We start from the raw sequence: 25,046 nt of genomic DNA on the forward strand, positions 1-25,046 counted from the left end.
TGAGACTGCCCTCATCTCAGAAGGTTTACAGCAGAGCTGTTGGAAAATGGGGTTTTCCACTACATCTCCCACAATTGTCTCCTTTCCTGGAGAGGCAAGGCAGTGCACCACAGGAGTCTCCTGGAAATGGTACATCATGGGAGATGTTATCCGATCAGGGCGACTCACCCATAGAGAATGGGGACATGAGGCAACTTAACTACAACTCCTATGAGGCATTGCAGTAGCATATCTAAATTGAAATATTTCAGATTTTGGCTGCTTGGTTTTTTGTTTTTTACTTAAAACACACACATAGAAAGCAGATACTTTTTGCAAATAATTTAGTCAAAAACCCAATTTTTCATGGAAAAACAGTTTTGACCAAATTTTTTTGACCAGCTGTAGCATACATATTTTCAAGATGTCGTTGAGACATTATTACATGTGGGAAAGCTATTTTAGATAATTTTTAGTGGCTTCTAAATTAGTTAGTGATATTGTCTCTCTCTTTTCAAGGTCTGTACTGTAGGATTCAAAGTAAATGATGTATCTTGGCTTTACAGGTAGGATATGGAAAACAGGCCCAGTAAACTTTTATGAAATGTTATAAAACAGTTCTAAGTTTTCCTGTAAAATATTGGGCATATGCTGAATACATGACTGTATAGTGTCTTATATAGATTTTATTGGTATTCATTTTGGATGACCTGCATAACTTATTCATGGCTTCACTAACTGTAAATAAAGTGGCCATCCCAAACCTCATACTGATTGAACCTTTTCATCATCATGTTCCCCCTCGCCCCATATCACACTTGTTTTTCCAGTATATATTAAACAGTGCTTGAGACATAATCCCATATTTTTGTTAGGAATGGCTCAAAAGGGTCTAGGCTGCCCTTTTCCTGATGAAGAATGGACCCATCATCTCTATGATGCTCAATTCTCTCCCACTGGCCTGTGAAACTGGAATCTTGTGATTATTCCTGAAGCCAGGTGTCATATTCAGTGTACAGCACATGAGCTGTCCACATCAGGTCATCCAATCACTCCTATTTCAGGGCACTAATGATGGCTCTCGTGTTACCATATACACAAACTACAACTTGGATTTTATTACTTACCCCATATAGCTCTGTGCGGATTCTAACAAAACACCTTCTGTACCAGGTTCCTGTGTCACTCTGAATTTCTATGAGCTCATCTATCTGTTTGGGAGTTTTGATTCTGTTAACCTGTGAATGGAAACAGAGCAGCATTTTCTTGAACTGTTAAAATGCAATTAAAGGGGACTTGAAAGTTTAAATAAGCTCCATAAGCTAAAGATGGGCAGACAGTTAGGGGCAGATTTTCAAAAAGATAGAAGTATAAAGTCTTAACTGGAAATTTACAACTACAAATATCCTATTTGCAAATGCTACACAATTTACATGCACAAATTAGGTGTGCTATTGCACACACTTTTGCTCTTGGACCTGTATTTCTGCATATTCAAACACTAGTTTCTGTGAAAACAAAATAGTTCAACTTTGCAGCTGCTTTAACAGAGTGTTGCCAAAAATTTGGGCCTTAATGTGGTATTGTGGGTAAGAGCATAACAAGCAGATATACTCAATTTTCTTACAGTCTGAATAAAGTATGAGACAATTTGCCATGTATGCCATGCTGTCCTATTTGAAATATATCTAAGGTACATATTTTTGGGGAAAACAATGGGGAGGAATATGTGGGTAATCAACAAACAAAATGCAGCATAACACTTTTGTGCTGAGAAGGGCATGTCTCGGGCCCACCAGGGATAAAACGTTAATGAAACCCTTCTTCACTATTATAGCATTAAAGAGGTGAGTGTGGTCCAGGGTTATGTGTTCAGTTATTGCTGGGTTACTTTCACTGTGACAAACATCATTAAAAGTATTTTAAATAATTTATTAGAGATACCAAAAAAGAAGGAAAATAGTTAAAGCTTTTGAAATATAAAGTATTAGGTACAGCTTTGATTTTAACAATATCCCTTACTCCTTTTCCCTTTAGCTGTGGGGAGTTTTTATAGGGATTCCCCCCCTTCCTTCCCCCACTGTTTGACCATCTTTAGATGGTATTAAAAATGTTTATTAAATGTCCTTTTTAGGAAAAAAGAGAAAGTTAGCTGAAATGGGCTGAAGCTGTTGTTGAAGTCCAGTCCTGTTTTCTTTAAGACAAAACCAGAAAAACGCACAAAAGAGAAGCAAAACAAGAGCAAAGATAGAAAATGCAGCTTCTGTGTCTGGTGCTGACTCTCACTTGCAGCCTTGCCACTGGAGAAACAGATACAGTACATGGCCTTATCAGCTACTCTGAGACCTGGCAAACTTGCACCAGTGTTGGGCTTTTAAACTGTGATTTTAACTGCCTGTCTGGAGACAGGCTCACAGCAATGTGGCAAAAGGTGGAGTTGTCTTGGCCAGCTCAGCCAGACTTTTTTTAGACAGAAGACAAACAGAAAGAGAAGAAATAAGGTATGGAAGAAAAATGCCGGGGGGGGGGGGTGAGGGGGGGGGATAATAGCAAGAACTCAAGGATCACACTCCACATATTATTTGGGATTTAGCTGAAAGCAGTGGAGGTGGCAACGTCATCTGTTTCCTTCTCATTTGCCCAATTTGGTCAGGAATATTTTTCAGGATCAGGACAACAAAGGCCCAATGGTGTCATGGTTGATAATGTCTCTGGAACTAGAGAGGGTTATGCCCATGATGGTAAAACTTGCTCCTTTCAGACCCCCTCCCTCCTTCCCCCAGATATACAGGCTCCAAGCACCCTTCTGGGCTCAGGGTAAATTCCTAACACAGGTCCCCATCTCATCCCACACAGACATTAAGGAAAGAAAAATTTATATTTGTTCTGAAACGGGATAGCTACACCTCATCACTTTAAGACTCTTCTTTTCCAGTGCAAAAGCACAAAGGACCTCACTAAAGTCAATGTTTTCCTATGAGTTCACACTCAGTGAGCAAAACAGCAAGATGACATAAGTGTTCCTATACCATTGTAGATCATCTGCAGTTTTTGATGATATCTTGGTGCAAACATGCTAACTAATACTGACTAAATGTTATTTAGTCAAACTCAAACATCCACAATTTAGCCTGAATTTTTTTTCTTGGTGATGGGCTTGTGGCCTTCTGGCTGGGCTCCTTGGACCAGACTCGGCCCTGGTAAAATGTACCCATTCCCCCCCCCCCCCTTTACTTGGGGCCTGGAGATATACAATCATCCCATTAACAAATCAAAGCACACTTCACGGTTTTTTTCTTTCAGCTCATTGCCATGCCAACTCATGACTTTACCAGGAGCTTTGAAGAGTCTAATGTCACAGGTCTTTTAATCTAATCTAAACAATCCAATTTGGAACCATCTACTTGTCTCCAACTTTTCCTGACCTTCATAAAGAATTTTATGGAACAGGCCAATTTTTTTTTTAAAACCTTGGACAACTTAGTGTACAGGCCTCTGCACCACCACACTTGCATAAAATAGCTGTAACTGATAGACACAAACAGGCAGACGGCTGGATAGACTGGCTGTTGATGAGAAATGAATGTGCAGGGCTTGCAGTAAAGAAAGTGTGTTCCCCCCCTTAAAATAGAAGAATGGAAGATAACCTGCCCAACCATAACTCATCATAGGCTTCAAAGTAGTAGCTCATTGTTTTATTCAGTATGCCTTTCCCTGCACTGTTGAAATGTTTGCTGTTTAGAGCTTGTAACAGGATGGCAATCACCTCTTGCCTGTGCCCTCTTGGCCAAGTGCATATGCCTGCACACTCTCTAATTGAGCTAAGTCTTCAGCGACTCACCCCTCCAGTCGAGTCACATACAGTCTGAACATGAAACACAAACTCCTTCCGGGGTAGACAGTTGTAATGGGGGCCTATCCCAGTACCCCTCGGTTGGCCTCTCTCTTCCTGTAGCCCTCCCAGGTTCAGGTCCTTAAGTAATCTCAGTCTTTAAACAGTCCTGGCCCTGATATTGAGCCATACCTCAAGGGATCCCTCCCGGAGGCAATGTCTTTTTCTCCTCTGGGCCTCTCTGGGCCAGCGTGGTTACTAAACAGTTCAGGTCCCCTTCTGGGGAGCTGTATTCCCAGTTCAACATCCAAGCCACTTCCCCAGCAGCAAATGGGAGGAAGCCAGGCCTGCCCAGTACTCCAGGTCCCAGTCCTAAAAATAGCAACCACCTACCATGTCCCTTTAACTAAACCGTGTTGCTGCTATGATTTCCTGGGCCACTTCCCCAGCACCTTTGCCCTCACTGTAGGGCTGAAGTCTTTGACCCTCTCTGCTCCCCTGATCCCTTCTAGCAGCTGCTCAGTCCACAGTCCATTAACGCCCTCAGCCAGCCAGGAACATCAGTCTTACTCCTTCAGCTCCAGGCAACAACTGCCCTCACCTCTGCCCTGCAGCTCCTTTTATATGGGCTTGCTGTGTCCAGACTGGCTGCTCCCTGCAGCCTCTCTCTGATTGGCTGTGTCCCATGCAGCCTCTCTAGGCCACTTGGAGGACTCACCTCCACTGCTTCTTTCTGGGATGAGGTTTGGTAGGATCATGAGGCCTCCAAGGGGGGGGCTTCAAGGCCGGGTACACCCTGTCAAGGAGCTGTTTCTAGCAACTAATTTGCACTGGATACAGCCCAAAAATCTTAACCCTTTTAAATCAGATTCTGGTAGCAAAATAGAAATGTTCCTAATATAGATAACTATGATTTTGGTTCGAGCTGGAGAACTTGTTTTTGCAGAATTAGCTCCACACCCAATAGAACTATAAGGTGCTCCTTAACAATGACAACAAAATTCATTCTGATAATATCCTGAAAGAAATAACAGAATTCCTTTCTTTTCGTCTAAAATTATAAAAATGCTCAGCTGAATAAATAAAAAGATTTGAAGAAACAAGAATACTAAGTTATCTAAAAATCCATTTTCTGTCTTTTATCTGTAAACATTTGTAACTATAAAGAGAGAGATGCAAGACTGGAGCTATTCTAAGTGATAGATTTTCTGTTGGGAGGTGTACAAAAAATATTTTGAAGCAAGTCTAGTTTCCACAGTATGAAATATGGAAAGACAAAAAACAAGAATAGCTGCATATCTGAGTGAAAAGGCAACTTCTGTATTCTACAGATGACTAGAAGTACATAGTGCCTCAAATTTTACAAACTAATGAAACATTGTAAAGGAAAATTCACCAGAAAAAATGCTCAATTAACATAAATGCAGTATGAATTGACTGAGGGGGAAGAATTTTGTCTGTAGTGGATTGGAAGATTTTTTACATGGATATTGATCCGAGGCAACTTAATGTATGCTTTTTTAAAAGCCCCAGTTCTGGAAGGTAAACACATACTTAAATTTTAAGCATGTTAGTAGTCCTGTGGACTTCAATGAGAATTACTCATATACTTGAAGTTAGGCATGTGACTAATTACATTGTGAATCATAGCCTAAGAACGTAACTGCCTAGAGGTATAAATATTTGCAGTGTTGTTGTAGCCGTGTTTGTCCCAGGATATGACAGAGAAAAGGGGGTGAAGTAATATCCTTTATTGGACAAACTTCTGCTGGAGGAAGAGACAAGCTTTCAAACTTCACAGAGCTCTCAACAAGTTAGCACGAGTATAAATAGCAGTGTAGCCAGGGTAGCATGAGTAGCGGCAGCTGAGGCCTGGCTTAGCCATATTGAATACACACCCGCCTGAAACTGGTGTGTACTTACTCAGCACGGCTAAGCCAAGACTCTGCTGCCACTATTCATGCTACCATGGCTACACTGCTATTTATCAGAGGGGTAGCCGTGTTAGTCTGGATCTTTAAAAGCAGCAAAGAGTCCTGTGGCACCTTATAGACTAACAGATGTATTGGAGCATAAGCTTTCGTGGGTGAATACCCACTTTGTCGGATGCATGTAGTAGAAGTTTCCAGAGGCAGGTATAAATATGCAAGCAAGAATCAGGCTCGGGATAACGAGGTTAGTTCAATCAGGGAGGGTGAGGCCCTCTTCTAGCAGTTGAGGTGTGAACACCAAGGGAGGAGAAACTGCTTTTGTAGTTGGCTAGCCATTCACAGTCTTTGTTTAATCCTGTGCTAATGGTGTCAAATTTGCAAATGAACTGAAGCTCAGCAGTTTCTCTTTGAAGTCTGGTCCTGAAGTTTTTTTGCTGCAGGATGGCTACCTTTAAATCTGCTATTGTGTGTCCAGGGAGATTGAAATGTTCTCCTACAGGTTTTTTTATATTGCCATTTCTAATATCTGATTTGTGTCTATTTATCCTTTTACGTAGGGACTGTCCAGTTTGGCCGATATACATAGCAGAGGGGCATTGCTGGCACATGATGGCGTATATTACATTGATGGACGTGCAGGTGAATGAACCGGTGATGGTGTGGCTGATCTGGTTAGGTCCTGTGATGGTGTCGCTGGTGTAGATACTGCTATTTATACCTCTGCTAGCTAGCATGAGTATGTGTACACAAGTAGAGTAATCACAACTCAGCTCTAGACAGGCCATTTGTTTGGTTTTAAACCAGACAGTCCTCTTTTTGAGTGTTTGTACTCAGATAAAACCAGATGTGGTTTTGTCCAGTATTAGACAAGGGACACCATTTTGAAGAATCATGCTGTTCCGCCCCTGCTGGTGTGAGCTTGCACGCACTGTGAGTGTGAGGTTACACTGGCAGGGACAGAGCTGTGTTATTCCTGGAATAACCAGCATGTCTGCTATTTTGGGAATGTGTGAGTGGCTACCCTACCCAGCTCATAGTGTAGACAGAGCCTAAGTGTATTCCGCACCCCAGTTCAGTTTGTCTCCTTTTCATTTTGGTTTTGATAACCATATCTAAAGGTGAAGCCCTAGTCATACTTGGTTTTGAAACAAGTGTAAATATTACTGGCAGATGACACGTGGCTTCTGGAAAATATGACATCATATAATTAGGAAAACGTATCAAAAGAAAAACTCTCAAATTAAATAAATAATTAAGAAAAAGGAAAATCACCTGAACCAAATAGAAATTAGATCTGCTGCAGGATCAGAAAACATATTAACTACCAAAGGATCTGTATCTTTTTGATATAACCAGTAACACAGAGGTCAAATAAAAAATGACAAATATATCTAGGCATACAGTCAGACTGGATGAAGCTATGAAGTTTAAGAATACCAGCTAAGTAAATACTTGGACAACAATTCACAATAGCCAGGTCTAATTTAAATTGAAAAAATTAAAGACAAAAAAGAAAATTAAACAAAAATTCTTTGCATGTGTACCTAATATGGTAAGGTGCTAAGATGGTCCAATGAGGAAACTGTGATAAGCTAACATTCTAATAGTGTTAGCATTCTATTCGGTTAATATTGTATTAGGAAAACACAAGCCTACATTAGGGACCACTTCAATGCATAACCGTGATGTACAATACAATGTTTCTAATACTTTGGATTTAGGAGTCAAGTTTTGCCATCACTAACAGCAGCAGCACTGAAAAATCCCAACTCCCTGGTGTTTTGCCTCTTATCCATGCAATGGGAAAGAAGAAGTTTAATCATATTAAAAGTTGACAAACTATTTACAACATTTAAAAACAACACACTGAGTTTAGTTTTAATAATTTTTCCAGTGTTTTATTTCAATAATTAATGTAGAAGGAGGGAGTGTTCTCTAGCCGTTAGATCAGTGGAACAGGAGTAACTAAGCCCATGTTCTTTCACAGCTCCACTGCTAACTCACTGTGTAGACTTAGGCTATTTGCTTTACCTACAAATGACCATAGGTATTAGTAGGTGTAATAACAACAACATTATGCTGGAAGGTTTTAATGGCTGCCATCAAGAGGATCTTTGATCCAAAGGCAGCCACAGACCTGTTAAAGCTGATGGGTGCACTAAGCACCCTCCTTTAGACTAAACTAAAGGAGCAACTAAGCTCCTATATGAAGACACCTGGAGACAACAGACGCTACCACCCAAGGCAATTGGCTGCATGGCAAAGCCCGAGCAGAGTTACATCGTGAAGTTTGAGGGGTTCTCCTGGGACTGTTTGCAAATGCAGGGAGTAGGGGATTGTTTCTGGCAAGCTGGATGTGTGTTAAAGCAACAAGAAAGCCAGCAGAAAGCAAGACAAACAGTCGTGAGCATGAGTTTGAGAGGGAGCAGAGAGACAGAGCGCCTTGGGACACAGAACTGGCTGGAGAGGCAGATTTGGATTTCTGAGGAAGGAAATGGACTATTGTGGTTTGTTTCTGCAGTGTTCAGAGAAACAAGACTTTGCTTACATTCTTTGTAAATAAACAGGATTTCACCAAAGAAATACTTGTCTCATATAATCCATTTCTCCTCCGAATGGAAACAAATCTGCAAGGCACTGAATATTGGTAATAACTCAGGCCAAAGAGGCAACTATAATAAATAGTCGACTTCCCGGGAGGGTATCAGAAAATTATTTTTAAATGTGTTGAGATCTTGATATAAAAGACATTCTACAAAAGTGCAGTATACTTTATTCTTTTAGCTCGGTAAAAACAAATTCATTTGAAAAGGTTTCAGTGCATAAAAAGCAGCTGTTAGAGGTCCAGTGACTTTATCTTTCTTTTTTGCATTTACTATTATCCACATTAAGGCAGGACTAGGCTTTGCAGCAGCTTTCTTAAGGAAACACTAAAACTGGAGAATATTGGTTATATCAATACAATGGAACTTATTGTTACACCACTGATCCACATGCCCTGCAATATGCTGGCTAAGGTTTCCAAAGCCAGCCAAGGGATCTGGACACCTAATACCTATTAATGTTAAAGAAAACTGGGTATTTAAATCCCTTAGGTAGCTTTTAAAACTGAAGCCATTTAGTTTATATGGCAGGGCTGTAGAATAACTTCCTTACTCTGAGTCAGATGTACCACAGGTATGTAGAGTACAGTTACTGATTGCTAAACCATTCAGGACCTGGCTGACAGGAGAACGGATGCTGCTCTAAGAGGTCAGCTTGGTGATTAATACTCACTGTGAAGACTTTTTCAGGCTGACCACGAGCTCGCATGTTGGTGTCATGAATTTGCTTGAGAATCATCCAAGCTTCATCGTGTTTTCCAACCTATAAAATTTGACCAAATTATGGAAAAGATTTATGTTAATACTTTTTAAACAATTTTAGTACCTGGTGCTGTGATACTATGGGGATGAATGCTCCAGACATAAGATAGACAGGAACAGGGAATTATAAAGAATACGTTGAAAGTTTTACCTCCAGCAGAAACCTTGGACTTTCTGGCATGAAAGTGAGTGCTACTACTGAGGAGACACAAGGCAGTGCACAGACGACTACAAATACTCTCCAGCTGTGAAACTGGTAGGCAGACCCCATACTAAAACTCCATCCTATGGGAGAGAAAAATAAATATCAAAAGAAACAAGGAGCATTTCACATGTTGATGTCTGATGACTTTTGAATAGTTGGATATAAATCTACACCCAAATTTGGCCCAGCAAATATTTATTTTGAGAGGGTGGTAAGGGAATTATCCCCAGCATTTATTCTATTCTTGTTCCACAGACATTCAAGGGATCAAGTTTTACTGACACAAATGCTCACCAGATGCATTTTAAACTTTTTTCTGTAATTATACACACTGGACCTGGTAATACCTTATGTGGGATTGGAGGCTGCTCGACACAGCAGTGGGAGAAAGTTTCCCAACCCCCTGCCAGAAACCTCATCCAGAGATAACTAAATGAACCAAACAAGGACATCACTGCAAGCTTCGCAAATAGGACCTCACATATACACATGCAATGGCTGTGTGTGAATATGACAGGAAAATTAAATCTAAATGCTACATCCACCCACTATGTTTTACAATGGTCTATTTTTTCCAGGAATGATGCCTCTGACAGGGCCTGTGTGAGCCTGAAAGGACAATGCTTAGTATTTTACAAAATTCCATCATCCTGCTTATCTGCTACATCTGGCTAAATTACTATCACTCCCTGAGAGAGTCAAAGCTCGAGTGGCTTCTTCAAACCTTCCTACTGATTATTGATAGGATTTACATCTATCCCATTAGGCAACAGTAATGATGCCATGGGACTTCTGGATAACAAGTGTCGAATTTTCACAAACTATTAGTAATCAATCCAAACAGCGTAAAAAATTGCAAAAAATGTGACAAGTATATTCATATAAAAATACATTTGAGTCAATTGCAATATGTAAACAGAGGTTAAAATCAGAGTAAATTTTTCACTGTGAATTGTTTGCTCATTTATCTGCTTTAAACTAAGCAGGCATGTTTTTATTTTTCTGGTAAAGCACTGGAATTTTGTTTTTAATTGAGTTAATTATTTTTTTGGTATAAGATCAAGAGTTTCTGAAATTGCATTACCTCTCATTTAGAAAAGTGAATATGGCCAAAGTAAATTCCTTTTTAGGTTTGGGTGAAGAGTTAAGGAATTTTTTTTTTTTTGGTGTGCTTTTCACCCCACTAATTTTTATAGAACTGGAAGATAGAAAAATAAGTTATTTTGATTTAAGATTCCAAAGTCTGATTTTTTTATTTATTTTTTCTACAAAAGGAAGATGCTAATGTCAAACCAACTCAATATGGAAACAGAGTCCCAGAATGGAATACAAGGCAATGCATAATGCATAGAGCATTTAAAGGGCATAACTCTCTTCACATCTAGTCCCAGAACACTGTACAAAGAGCCATCTAAAATCTATTATCGTAAACATCAAATGCCTTCAGCTGGAAGTACTAAGAAGAGCATTCAGTGTTTAAACTCGCATCTGGGATTCAAATCCTTAATCCTGAAGCAGTTAGGGCTAGATTTGAGGTAAAACAGGAGGGGTGAGAAGAAAAAAAATGAAAATAACTGTCCCTTTCCTCCAAAGAATAGATCTTGTGATGCAACCCTAACAGAAATATCATTGAGTTGAGTTATTAAGGATAAGTTTCCCGAGCTAAAATACTTCAAAGAAGACAAAAGGAAAGAAAGGCTTCCCTTTGGCAAAAAATTTATTACTCAAGCCTTGATCATTTATAGAACATTCAAAACTCTGAAAATGCAAGTGTACTAAAAAGATACAGGTATGTGGATACGCACCATACTGTATATTCTCTGTGTAACAGATACACATATATTCTGCTGAAGATTTCCTTTGCATCATTCTTGTACAGAATGATTACAGAAGCGTGACTGAAACTGGTAACATGTCCCCTGATGCTCAGTGAAAACACTGTAATTCTCCCTTTTACATAATGACACAAACATGTTTGATATTATTAAGCTTTTTCTTTCTTTTGTTCCACAGAGTGTGTCAGAATATGGTTTGTTATGCAAAGCGTGGTGTTTTTCATTTGCCATAATACAGTGAAATACAGCTTTGTTTTGTAGAGCAGCTTTCATAAAAACTTTACCTGAAAGCACTTTACAGAGTTAAATAACAGAATCTGAATTAAATAACAAGGGAGAGAGAAAGAATACAGTTAAAGTGTAAATAATAGCAGAAGGAGAAAGAAATTGAGGTAAGAGAGAGAAAAGATGTTTTCAAATAAGAGTTAAAAGGAGATTGTATTAATAAGGCAAAGAGTTACAGTAAAGCTGCTACAGGTGACAGCTGCTGCAAAGGAGAAGGTTCTTGCACCAACAATAGTGAGATTGTGTGAAGGGACAAAGAGGGGGCCAATGAAAGACGGGCAGAGGGTGTAGAGGGCACCAAGTTCCATGAGACAGTCTTGTCAAGTTCATGGAGGGATATACATACACAAGGGGCCATATCCTCAACTGGCATAAATCAAAGTAGCTCCATTGAAGTCAATTAAGTTAGGTTGATTTATATCAGTTGAGGATCCGGCCAAGGACAATTGTGACCTGGATCCTGAAGTGGGTGCGGAACCAGGAGAATTGTTTGAGGAGTAAATGAACGCATTGCAGTTCTAGATATGGTACATGAGAGAAGACAGGCAGCAGTATTCTGCACAGGTTGAAAACTAGAGAGCCTCAAGGGAATGGACTAACAAGGTGAAAGAAGCTGATTGATTGGATGAGAATTTTCAGCAGAGATGGAGTTGAGACAGTAATGTACCTTGGCAATGTTACAGAGATGCTAACAGCCGATTTATAGACAAAGGACATGTGTAAGCAACTAGAATTTAAATTCAAGAATTACATCAAATTATGGATTATAAACCAAATTATTCTATCTGTTGTTACAGCCCCAATAGGCTGCTGTGTTTGGGTCCCACTATGCCAGACCAATGCACTCCTAAGCTTCCTCAGAAAGCTGCAGCACTTTCTTTTTCTTTGGCCTCTGTGTCACGCTTCCTGAGCACGGGCTCTCTGGCTGTTACCCCGTTGTGTAGGAGGGACCTCGCGGTCCAGCTGCCTTGGACTCCGGAACCAGTGTTGATCCCCTGCAGACTCCCCAGTAGATTAAGAACACCCTTTTCCAGCATTCCAGCCTCATGGGCACTCTGGTTTACAGTTCACCTCTTTAGGGATGTGTCACAGTTGAAGGCATAACACGCAGGCTTTGTAAAGGTTTCTAACACAATCACTCTTTACCTTAGACAGCACAAGCAATATACAGCTTTAGACAAAATAATAAAACATCTGTATGCATTTTCCTGCTTCAGTTTCCTCATTATACTTGAATGTTCTTAGGTCAGAGTCATCTAGGTTGTCCAGGACCCCCCGTTTGCACATGGCTTCTCCTCCAAATCACTGAGTGTATGTGTCTCTCTCTTCTCTCCCCTCACCCCCCTCCAGCCAGCTTCATTGTGCTTTCTTTCCCCAAAGGACTGTGAGAGACCCTTTCTTTTAAAACCCCCAGTCCTCTATGTCAGGTGACCCCATGATAAGCCTCTTCAAGTGATCAAAGTCACCCACCAGCTGAACCACTGCTTAGTCACCAGATCATCTAGACAGACTGGTTCTGGGCGGTAGCCAACTCTTTGTCCAAGGGGACTTCCATGGGAATAGAGAGCCATCCAGTTTTAATGACCTTGCATTGTTAGCTCTGTGCCACCAGCCCCTGGAATTTCAGTCCAACGTTGAGGTGAAAAGACAATAGAGAAGGCAGAGAAGCCCCACATTCAAAATGGAGTTTGCCCTCTAACACAGATGTACATACTATATCAAACACAATTCATAGGCTGTATATAGACAGATTTCCCAAACTGTTACACCTATACAATCACACTGACAGACGCATTTGCAACGGTGTAATAAAATAGAATTTGGTCCAGTGGAGGCAATGAATTGTGCAAGACAAAGAGAGAGGATGCTCCTTATACCCAATAGCAGCACTTCTGTTTAAGAGACATTGAGCTGAAAGAAGTTAAATCAAAGCCACAATTTGCTTAGTCAAAGCAGGTGAGGGAAAAGACAGTTTGACAGGTGGGAGAGGAACTACAACAAGAAGGAACTAGAGATGCCTGTATAATTATGGAAGTGGAGTAAGATGATGGAGTGGTCCATAGGGTGGACCACACAATAATAAAGGAGAAGGAGTCACCAGCAGTCAAAAGAATGAGCTATTAACTGCATGGAGGAATGTGGCTTCTGTGCTACAATTAATGGAACGCAACCAAGGACCTTGTTCTAGGAGAGGTAAGTGCTGAGACAGAGAAGGCTACATAGTGGTTTCTTTTTTTAAAAATATTAAACATTAAGGTGACACTGTGCAACAACTAGTTGTAGAGGTTTGATATACATGGAAGAGAACATAACTGTAGTGGGATCTACAAACCCCATACTGAGCAGAGGCAGAAGGGGGAGGGAGCCTCTCCTGCCTACGGGAAAGCAGCCTGACCATATCCCGATGCAGCTGCCAGAACTGCCAGTCATGGAGGCAGGCACTCACAGTGGCAACCAATACAGGAACAAGGCCTGCTATAAAAGAAGAGCGCTCAGAGAAGGAAGAGAGGCAGAAAGGCTTGGGATAGTGAAGGGGTAACACCTCTGTACCAGGCTTCCTCCAGAAACATGGCCCAAAGGGACTGAAGGAGACCACTAAGCCTAATTAGAGGCCAGGGGCCAAGGAGTGTCCTGTCCAGGGGCTAACCAAAGAAAGCCAATCAGCGGGCAATAGAGACCCTCTGAAAGACCACATCAGGGACTGGTGACAATAACACAATATCTTACACAGCCACTGGCAGCACACAGGAGATACATGATGGCAGATCCAGATGATACTTGAACAGCATCACCCCAGAGACGTTAGCTGATGACGTGGGTCATTTCTGGATGACCACTGCCCAGGGATGGAAGGATCAATAGTAGCAATTTGGGTCAGGAAAGATGCTACTAGGAATGGTAAACCCAGTAACACACCAAAGCACTGTCTGAAGAGGACAGACTTGTTACTGCCATCATAGCCCTGAATCATGTTTCCTTGGGAAAAATGCGTTATTCCTTTGGTACATTTTTAAATACATCAGGACTTAGTGCAACAGATCAGTAACTCATGGCATTCACAAACAGGGCCTAGCGTAAGACTAGTCGATGGATAATATACATTCTATGGCAGGAGTTACTCCTTCCCACCCCCTGCTCATTTATCTTTATTTTGTCTATATGACACCCATGTAGTCCCTGATCCTGCAATTTAGTGTATACACACATAACATCAAAACTGATTTAATAAAAACCAATAAAAATGATCCCACTGTGTGAAATTGATTTATTTATTTTAATTCCATAATGTGTTCGGCAATTAATAGTTGGTGCCTGTGACAAAGAGCTTACAAACTAAGGTCCTGATCCTGCAATTTACAATGCATGGGATACCAAGATAGCGATAGACACTGCTGCTATAATAAACTGCTTCTTAACATATGAACAATCAAGCAGAGCTAGCAATAACAGCTGCCTCTATTTTGACACTCTATGTATTGTAAATTGCAAGATCAGCACCTTAGACTGTAAATTCTTTGCTTCAGGCACCCATCTGTTAAGTGCCTAGTACCTTCTCGAAGCAAAATAAATAAATATACAGTGTACCATTTTGATATTATAAAGTACAATATGTTAACAACAAAAAAGAAAAGGAGTACTTGTGGCACCTTAGAGACTAACCAGTTTATTTGAGCATGAGCTTTCGTGAGCTACAGCTCACTTCATCGGATGCATAGCATATTGTGGAAACTGCAGAAGACATTATATACACACAGAGACCATGAAACAAAACTTCCTCCCACCCCACTGGCCTGCTCGTAACAGCTTATCTAAAGTGATCATCAAGGAGGGCCATTTCCAGCACAAATCCAGGTTTTCTCACCCTTCCCCCCCCCCCCAAACAGACACACATACAAACTCACTCTCCTGCTGGTAATAGCCCATCCCTCTTTGAGTAGGGTGGAGCCAGGTTCCCCTACCTCCCACCCCCAGGGACTGTGTCCACCAGGCAGAGCAGCCCTTGACTCTAACCCTTTGGCAATGCTACTGCAGACTGTAGTTGGTAGGCAGAATGGCTCTTGACTCTCACCACTGGGCACCACTGTTGTGAACTGTAGCCGCTAGGCAAAGTGGCCTGGACACTTGCTACTAGGTGGTATTGCTGGCCTGGGACACACATAGGGTGATCAGATGTCCTGATTTTATAGGGACAGTCCCGATATTTGGGATTTTGTCTTATATAGGCTCCTATTACTTCCCACCCCCGTCCCGATTTTTAACACAGGCACCCCCTGACACCCTGGCATATAATCTATTTACCTGGTTTCCCTGATTTGGTTTGAACTTATTCTTCTCTTAGTCTCCATTTGTCATCACTTATTGAAAAACATTACATCTCATATCGCACAGAATACGTTCCTGTGCAAATGATCCTCAGATTGATTTTCCGTCAGTTCAACAATCACTTGTAGATCAAGCTCCAGTCTGGGCTAAGTAACAATGTAGGTTTGGTGTTTGCTTTTTAACCACCATCTTTGTTTGAAGCCAGACGCCACAAAACTGAAATTGTTCTGCACTTGCCACTCCTTATTTCTGGAAATGAGAATCACTTATAATATACACACCTTTATTCTACATATGCATCTCAGCTTAGAGACTCTGACCCGATAAATGTCAGTCCCAAACCTGACAACTATAACAGCTGCTCACCCCACATTTCAGGTGTGCACAAAACAGATTATAAACTTCTGTCTCCAATGTCAGTCAAATTCCATATTAACAGAGCAGGGACCACATCAAAATGGATACTCTGAAAAGGCTGTTATAAATAAAATAAAGCCAAATCTCAATGAAATACAGTTACAGTACAAACAAAATCAGCTCAGGTTATAAACCTCTAAAGTCAACATCCTGTATGATTGATTTTTACCTTTGTATTTATTTAATACAGAATCATACTCAAAGTCAAGTCATCTCATTTTCAAGAAACAGGTTATTGCTTATGTTTCTGTCAGCAATCCAATCTGCAAGCTTCCAAAGCAAGTGTATGCTGTTTACTCTCATACATATAATCAGTGGTACAGTCCTGCAGACAAATTCCAATGAAACTCCTATGACAGCCACAGTAAAAAGATTTCTCTCTGTTACCCAATGCAGTTTCAATTAGTAAAAATGAAGACCTATTCAAATCTTCCAGATCAACACAATCAAAGCAATAGCTGATGTTGTCACTAGAATTAGTCACGGTAACATATGCAGCTAGGATTACACAATCCCCCCTCCATCTCCTCATTTTCAGGCAAATTCAGCCATCCTTACTTATGTTCAGTAGTCTAATTCTACCCGTAGTTTCACTGAAGTAAACTGAGTTACACTGGCATAAAAACTGGTGTAAAACAGTGGAGAATCCTGCCTACTGTTTTCCCAGTGCAATGCTTCCTATTTAATTCTGGAAAATCCTAGGCAATACGTCATTTCCCAGCTATTAAGTTTCGTGAACCAATATTTAACAGTGCTACATTTAATGAATGACACCCATTCACAGTTATGGACACACACTTTACCTTCTGCTGTCACTCTGACAATATCAAAATCTTTTTCATTGTATAACTCCTTAAGATTCCTGGCACCCTGTCAACTGGTAGGTTCATTAAGGATTTTATTGCTCTTATCCTTTTTTCCTCCCTCTTCTCACTGGTTTTCAGCTGCTGCAATTTATCTCTTGATTTACTCACATTTCTACCATGAATAATAATTACGTATTACAGAAATAGCAAAAGAAATTTGGGGGGTGGAGAAGAAAACTCAGTGCCAATGCATTTTTCTTAGCCTTGGGTTGCCTGTTGTAATACCCATTCTGAAATCACAAGATGGAGCAGCAAAACAAAACTAAAAGCGCAGCGACTATTTGCTTATTATTATGTTTAACACATTTAAAAACTGCATCAAATTTTCTTAGATCATGAACTAGGTTGGGAAACTTGGAACGACTTCTGTGATGATTTTGGAGTTGGTCCCCAAGATGTCTTTCATTCTGATTGTCTGAAGATCAGCTTTGGAGCCAAACGTAGGCATGTTCTTGGTGCTAACTCAATTTGCCTCTCCCATCCCTGATTTATGATACAACAGGACAGTTATAAGTGCGCTTACTCTGTTTTATTCTGAGTGTTGTGCAGCAGCTACCCAGAGTTAAATATCACCCTGGCTCCTTGTAAATGCTGCATCCTAAAATCATTAATCTTGAAGCCAGTAGCAAGTTCCAAGGTGCTATGGATTGTTAAAATAAGTGGTCCCAGTGCATCCTGGGAATAGTTTTCTTGGGCCAAGGTGCAAAATAAAACCTACAATGACTGAGCTGGAAGCTCTGTAGCAGCTTCTCAGTGAATATCACCGTCTCACTCTACTGATTACCAGAAATGACCAGATGAATCACTGAGCCTGCAGCAACAGATTACGGAACAGTGGTAGTGCAGGGCAAATCAATCACAAAATGTACAAAGATGATCATTTACATATAACCACTTATTTAAATGTCAAATTCCAGGCCTTGTCAGATTTGTTTTCTATTATGGCACTGCATCTCCTACATGAAAATATTAAGCAGAAAGAATATCTTTAAACAAAGTTTCTGATCTGAAGAAAGAAAGGACATTTCAGTTGTACACAGTCTACTGGAAGTGATGCATAGCATACCTTGGATATTTGTTTCAAATAAGAATTTAAGTTCTTTTTCTGTGGTGTTTTCATGGTACAAGATTCTTGTAAAAGAGATGCTTTCTATCTTCATTTAAAAATAAATAGCACTCACTGCAGAAAGAAGGGAGGTTACTGTCCTCCAACATCCCATATCAACACAGTAGGTACAGTTAGGGGATCTTTACCCCCAAACCCCAAATTTCTAGACATGAGAATCCCACATCTCCTTAACAATGCAGAGTTTTCTAAAGGTGGCAGTGAGTGAGGCATTTTCCAGACCTAGGTATTCTTCTAGGAAGAAGAAAGCCAAGGAAAGTGTGGGCCCCTTACTGAATGAGGGAGGCAACCTAGTGACAGAGGATGTGGAAAAAGCTAATGTACTCAATGCTTTTTTTGCCTCTGTTTTCACTAACAAGGTCAGCTCCCAGACTGCTGCGCTGGGCATCACAGAATGGGGAAGAGATGGCCAGCCCTCTGTGGAGATAGAGGTGGTTAGGGACTATTTAGAAAAGCTGGACGTGCACAAGTCCATGGGGCCGGACGAGTTACATCCGAGAGTGCTGAAGGAATTGGCGGCTGTGATTGCAGAGCCCTTGGCCATTATCTTTGAAAACTCGTGGCGAACGGGGGAAGTCCCGGATGACTGGAAAAAGGCTAATGTAGTGCCAATCTTTAAAAAAGGGAAGAAGGAGGATCCTGGGAACTACAGGCCAGTCAGCCTCACCTCAGTCCCTGGAAAAATCATGGAGCAGGTCCTCAAAGAATCAATCCTGAAGCACTTACATGAGAGGAAAGTGATCAGGAACAGTCAGCATGGATTCACCAAGGGAAGGTCATGCCTGACTAATCTAATCGCCTTTTATGATGAGATTACTGGTTCTGTGGATGAAGGGAAAGCAGTGGATGTATTGTTTCTTGACTTTAGCAAAGCTTTTGACACTGTCTCCCACAGTATTCTTGTCAGCAAGTTAAGGAAGTATGGGCTAGATGAATGCACTATAAGGTGGGTAGAAAGCTGGCTAGATTGTCGGGCTCAACGGGTAGTGATCAATGGCTCCATGTCTAGTTGGCAGCCGGTGTCAAGTGGAGTGCCCCAGGGGTCGGTCCTGGGGCCGGTTTTGTTCAATATCTTCATAAATGATCTGGAGGATGGTGTGGATTGCACTCTCAGCAAATTTGCAGATGATACTAAACTGGGAGGAGTGGTAGATACGCTGGAGGGGAGGGATAGGATACAGAAGGACCTAGACAAATTGGAGGATTGGGCCAAAAGAAATCTGATGAGGTTCAATAAGGATAAGTGCAGGGTCCTGCACTTAGGATGGAAGAATCCAATGCACCGCTACAGACTAGGGACCGAATGGCTAGGCAGCAGTTCTGCGGAAAAGGACCTAGGGGTGACAGTGGACGAGAAGCTGGATATGAGTCAACAGTGTGCCCTTGTTGCCAAGAAGGCCAATGGCATTTTGGGATGTATAAGTAGGGGCATAGCGAGCAGATCGAGGGACGTGATCGTTCCCCTCTATTCGACACTGGTGAGGCCTCATCTGGAGTACTGTGTCCAGTTTTGGGCCCCACACTACAAGAAGGATGTGGATAAATTGGAGAGAGTCCAGCGAAGGGCAACAAAAATGATTAGGGGTCTAGAGCACATGACTTATGAGGAGAGGCTGAGGGAGCTGGGATTGTTTAGTCTGCAGAAGAGAAGAATGAGGGGGGATTTGATAGCTGCTTTCAACTACCTGAAAGGGGGTTCCAAAGAGGATGGCTCTAGACTGTTCTCAATGGTAGCAGATGACAGAACGAGGAGTAATGGTCTCAAGTTGCAATGGGGGAGGTTTAGATTGGATATTAGGAAAAACTTTTTCACTAAGAGGGTGGTGAAACACTGGAATGCGTTACCTAGGGAGGTGGTAGAATCTCCTTCCTTAGAGGTTTTTAAGGTCAGGCTTGACAAAGCCCTGGCTGGGATGATTTAACTGGGAATTGGTCCTGCTTCGAGCAGGGGGTTGGACTAGATGACCTTCTGGGGTCCCTTCCAACCCTGATATTCTATGATTCTATGATTCTATGATTCTCATGGGGAAGCCTTCAGATCTACAGTAAAGTCAAAATGTCCCATCTAGTGGGACTCCAATGGGGGGAGGGGGGAAGAGCAGCCCCAAATGCAGGTGGAAGAGAAATGGCCAGGGAAGCCAAGGGAATTCACTGATTCAATGTATGTCACCAGCAGCTTCCCTTCTATGCCCTTCAGTGGTGCTCATTACCCTAGCACCTAAGCACCTACACTGGCCACTACACACAAAAGCTGTTCTCCCCCCTCTTATATTTACTTTTAAATCTGGGGATGTGCTCACTAAATAGAACCTGTGATTAACCTAAATTGCCGCTTGATGGCACTGTTACTGCACTCAGATATAAAGTATCCAGTAGATAATTTAACTCTACAGTGAGTTTTACTATGAACATTGCTGGGTAATTTAGAAGACCCTAGATGTAAGCTAAATCTAAGGGATAGGGCTAGAAATATTTTACACTGGGCAGAAGTTGAGACACACTGTTACTAGGTTTCAATTGTTATTAAATGTGCCCTCAGCATTTCCCAATTTAAATGTCAGCAATATCAGTAGAGTAAAAAAAGAACTGCAGCTAGAACAACATCTATGCTTTGAGGTCCTGAGATTGGGACAATGGATTTTGACCATATTAAGCTAAATCATACTCCTAAGGGATCAAGTTAGATATTTCACAGGGTCAATTGAAATAAATGTTTTCTGACAAACATAGGTACTATTTCGGTATTACACTGGAAACATGTGCTTGATGGAGGGGGGCTACAGTGTCGGGGGGCTGGTTACCACACTAGTCTTCCATCTACATAAAGATATAAATCTTGCTACAATCACACATGAAGAGCAGTTTGATGGTCTGAGACTAATCACCAATGGATCTCACTCCACATTACCAAAACCACCATGCAACCTGGCACAGTAAATCAACCACTGGCAATTTTTGCAGAAGAGAGTCCAGAGCTGAAATAGCTGGAGTGTTGCAGGTCATGACTGAGGTACATTATCAAAGCTGCTGGTAGAAGTTTGCAAAATGTCTGGCCGCATTATGTCTGGATCTCTAGCCAATGCTATTAGTCCCTGACATTCACAAGGAGAAGCAATTCAATACAAGAAGAAAGTAATACTGTTAAGCAGACATCCTTACATTTTATCTTTTATAAATGTATTCAGTTCCGAGCTCAGACCTGCTCTGATGACATTTCAATCTTTGTTTAAAAGCAATGAGATATTTTAGAGACATATCCTCAGAAATTTAACTGGGTCTTTTAAATTTTGAGCCTGGAGAGCCAGAACCTCAGCCTGGTGTAAGATGGTGTAGCTGGAGCTATGCCGAGTTACACCAACGCAGGATCTAGCTCTATGCGTGCAGGGTTGGTGAGGAGGGGTTAATCAATGGATCTCAAAACATTTAAACCTAACGATCATGATGGCGACCCTCTTCCCCTAATCCAATAAGATTCTTCTGGAATGAGGTAGCTGGCCAAAGCTACAAATACATGGGGTAGCAGGGAGTGGAACAGTCTATTCTCTACTCTTACTATACAACACATAAGCAGAGACATAAGGAACAGTGTTCACTAAACATGCTGTAAGGCTGGAATTACATGTTCAGGCTCAGTTGATTCTCTCCATGTCCCACACAGGAGCAACCCCCCTCACCCCCGAAGCCCACAGCATTAAAAGTTTCACCTTAACCCTCATTCTCTTTCTTCGGTTCCACTCACCATATGACATCTTTCCCATTTTTACAAACACATTAAACAAATGAACTTCCATTCCACAAAACACCTATAGGCCAGAGATTACTAACACGGAGACTAGTCAATCACATTATACCACGGCCTCAGGTAGATGGATAGCTTCTGAAATAGTGTAGTTCCCTGAGCAGATAATTGGACCTCTCTGTCTCTAGAGTCTCTTCCACCACTGACGATGATGATGATGATGATGATGATTGTGGCTGCACTAACATTTGCTGCAGCATTGGCCAAATTTGTTCTCTGTCTCTGCACACTCTAGCATTCTTGATCTCTATGGCTGCATGTTGTATGGTTTCCCATTCTTCCTACTGTATCTGACTTACAGATGTCTGTAGTTTTGTTTTTATTAATTATTTAATATTTATATTGCAGTAATGCCTAGAGGACTCAACCAGTTTGGACCCCATTGTGCTACAAACTGTACAAACAGAGAAAATGACAGTCCCTGGCCCAAAGAACTTACAGTCTAAAAGACAAGACATATAGGTGGATGAAACAAACCAGGGGTTCAGAGTGAAGACTGGTTGGAGGGTATAACAATAATAATAGGGTGTAGACAATTTTTAGTCAAAAGCAGTGATCACAATCTGTACAGTACAGTTTCCTGTGTGCATTATGGCAGAGGTGACTCTAGAGAAGGCATTTGTTGTAATATTTGTCCCTCCTGAGTGATCACCTTGTATAATTCGGGTGACACTGCACTATTCATGATTTCTTTAGTCCATCAGTTCTTGTACCTTCCTAAAGACTTGATCTGTATTGCCTTCTCCCAGAGCTGCTACATCTTTCGCTGGCCATTTTCCATTTTGTAGTTTCTCACTACTTTTCACTGTAGCAAGTCCCTCTTCATTGGCAGCGAGGTTTTTGCCCCTCATGCCATCAGAACTTGCACTTGATAGCTCTGGCAGCTCTGCAACGGAATGTTCTCAGGGTGTTGGCCAACATTAGAAATCACCTAGATGGTATCTACCTTTTCTGAATAGCATTGCTGGCACACTGGAGGATGCTCGAAAGATGTGGATGCTTGTATTGAAGCAGTCACTGCAATTATTTTGGGCCTCCGTGGAGGCATCGTGACATCAAGCTTACAACAGAACTACAGATTGACAGAACCACAGTTAGATCAACTCGACTGTATGGCTGTGAAATGAGAGTGCTGAGGAAGGCTGAAGAGCAGCAGATTGATGTTTTCAATTCCCCTTGTCTTTGCCAGTTGCTTTATATTAAGCGACTGGACAAGGTCAGCAGTGAGGATATTCATAGCCAAAGCCAGCAACTGCCTCTGTCAACAATAGCTTAGTTTCCGTGGCTTTCTTAGTATGGACATATTATTAGGATGAAAGACCAATGAATTAGGAAGTATGTTTATCAAGGAATGCTGTTACACGGTTCGTGATTGCTCAGGTGCTAAAAGCTCTGGTGGCCCAATAAGATCACCAGTGAGAGACATAGTATGAACATCCAGCCAGCCTAGGGACCTAGCTAGGGATCGGCCTGGATGGCGCTTGAGCTGCAAGGATGCTACATCCCTTTGGGATTTGCCTTGATGATTATGATGATTGTGGGTGCACTAACATTGGCTGCAGTCTTTTTAGAGTGCTTAGGAGGGGTTTAGCCATTATTGTTTCCAGTGGTTTTGTGTCTGATTGTATTATTACAAGGAGACCATAGATATAGTGGTGGAACCCCTCCATCCCAAACACTACAGAGTCTTGCTCTCTTCTGTTTTGGTCAGTTTCCAATAGAGTTCTGCTGGCATACAAATTTGGCTGTCCCTGTATTTCAACCACCTACAAATCCTTTCTCCAGTGCACCTTTCTCCGAATCCCCCAGTTGGTAGTACTTCAGGACAAGGGCATCGGTAATCAGCTCTTTTAATGTTTCAAATACTTGCTGATGTGGCACTGCTCAGTCCCATTCCACATTCTCCCTTGTAAACCAGCATATAGGCAGTGCTACTGCTGCCAAATGAAGACAGAATCTGGACTGGAAGTTTATAATTCATCGGAAGTGCTGCACCCCAGGTACATCCACCGGGGCTGGTATATCTCTGAATGCCTGGACCTTGTTCGGATCTGCTTTCAATCCTTCTGCTGTAAGCAAATAAACTTATGTACGTCACCTGTTGCTGTCTGCGATACAGTTAAACCTAGAAAGAAAGTGTATGTTCTTGTCTCAGCATTGCTACAGAAGCCCTGCAGTTGCCACACAAGAGCTTTTAGGAGTTTTAATTCTCGCAGGCAGTACTGACAGTGCAGAGCAGACTGACAGCTCCTGCTGTCCCGGGGCTAGGTAGGCACCTGCTGTTCACAGGTTACAGTACAAGGGAGTGGCCTGACTTAGCAGGCACACCCCACTCTCATTAGAAAGCAATAGTTACTGGGGGCCTCAGGAAGGAAAAGTGGTGTGGGTAGAGGAGGAAACATCAATTCCCATGAGATTTCTGCTGTTTTACTTTGGATAAACTATTGAAAACCTAAATCCATCCAGATATGGACACAGTATAAGATCAGCCCCTCTCTAATGTTGTATATATGGATGGATTGGAAGGTTTCTGTTAGTCTGCTATGGAAATGCTAATATAATAGCTGTGACAAGCTTGCTCCTAGAGCTATAAAAATCAGCAGAAAGTCCAGAATGCTACAGAAGGCTTGGGAAATGAGGAACAGGGAGGAGAGTTTTTAAGTTATACTGTGTGCAGACTGTGATTGTTGGTTTGAAATCTGAGATTCAGTTGGCCCAACACTACAGACTGAGCAAGTTGCTGTGATTCACAAGCCTCAGAGTTATGAAATTAATTAATTTTTTTAAATTGGAGAGGTGATGGATGGATGTGATCATGTTGCAGAATTCAAGAAATGACCCCTAACAGGAGAAACCTGAGTATATTGCTGGATGCCTAATAGACTGGTACTGCCACTTGGCAGCTGTTAAAGGTGGCAAAGGATGGCTAATCAGTGGGTTGTTAATGACTATAAAACACAAGTGTCTTTTGCCTTTCTGGCTAAAGGGAATTGAATGCATGTAGGAAGACATGGAGACTTGAACCAGACTGTTGTAAATGCTGAGCTGACTGGCAACTTCGTACCTATATCCTTGCTTTTAGG

The 25,046-nt window shown here is 41.5% G+C and overlaps 1 protein-coding gene across 2 annotated transcripts in view; it reads right to left on the minus strand.

Moving 5' to 3' along the window:
- Positions 1-25,046, minus strand: part of SV2C (synaptic vesicle glycoprotein 2C) — a 201,253-nt gene that overhangs the window by 24,374 nt on the left and 151,833 nt on the right. For both annotated transcript variants that reach the window (XM_074952703.1, XM_074952704.1), the window contains exons 5-7: positions 9,259-9,392; positions 9,019-9,108; positions 1,107-1,217 (exon numbers count right to left, since the gene is read on the minus strand). In XM_074952703.1, coding sequence (XP_074808804.1) covers positions 1,107-1,217; positions 9,019-9,108; positions 9,259-9,392 — 335 coding nt within the window. The remainder of the gene's footprint in view (positions 1-1,106; positions 1,218-9,018; positions 9,109-9,258; positions 9,393-25,046) is intronic.

This window comes from Natator depressus, chromosome 5, assembly GCF_965152275.1.
Source record: "Natator depressus isolate rNatDep1 chromosome 5, rNatDep2.hap1, whole genome shotgun sequence".
Lineage (NCBI taxonomy): Eukaryota > Metazoa > Chordata > Testudines > Cheloniidae > Natator > Natator depressus.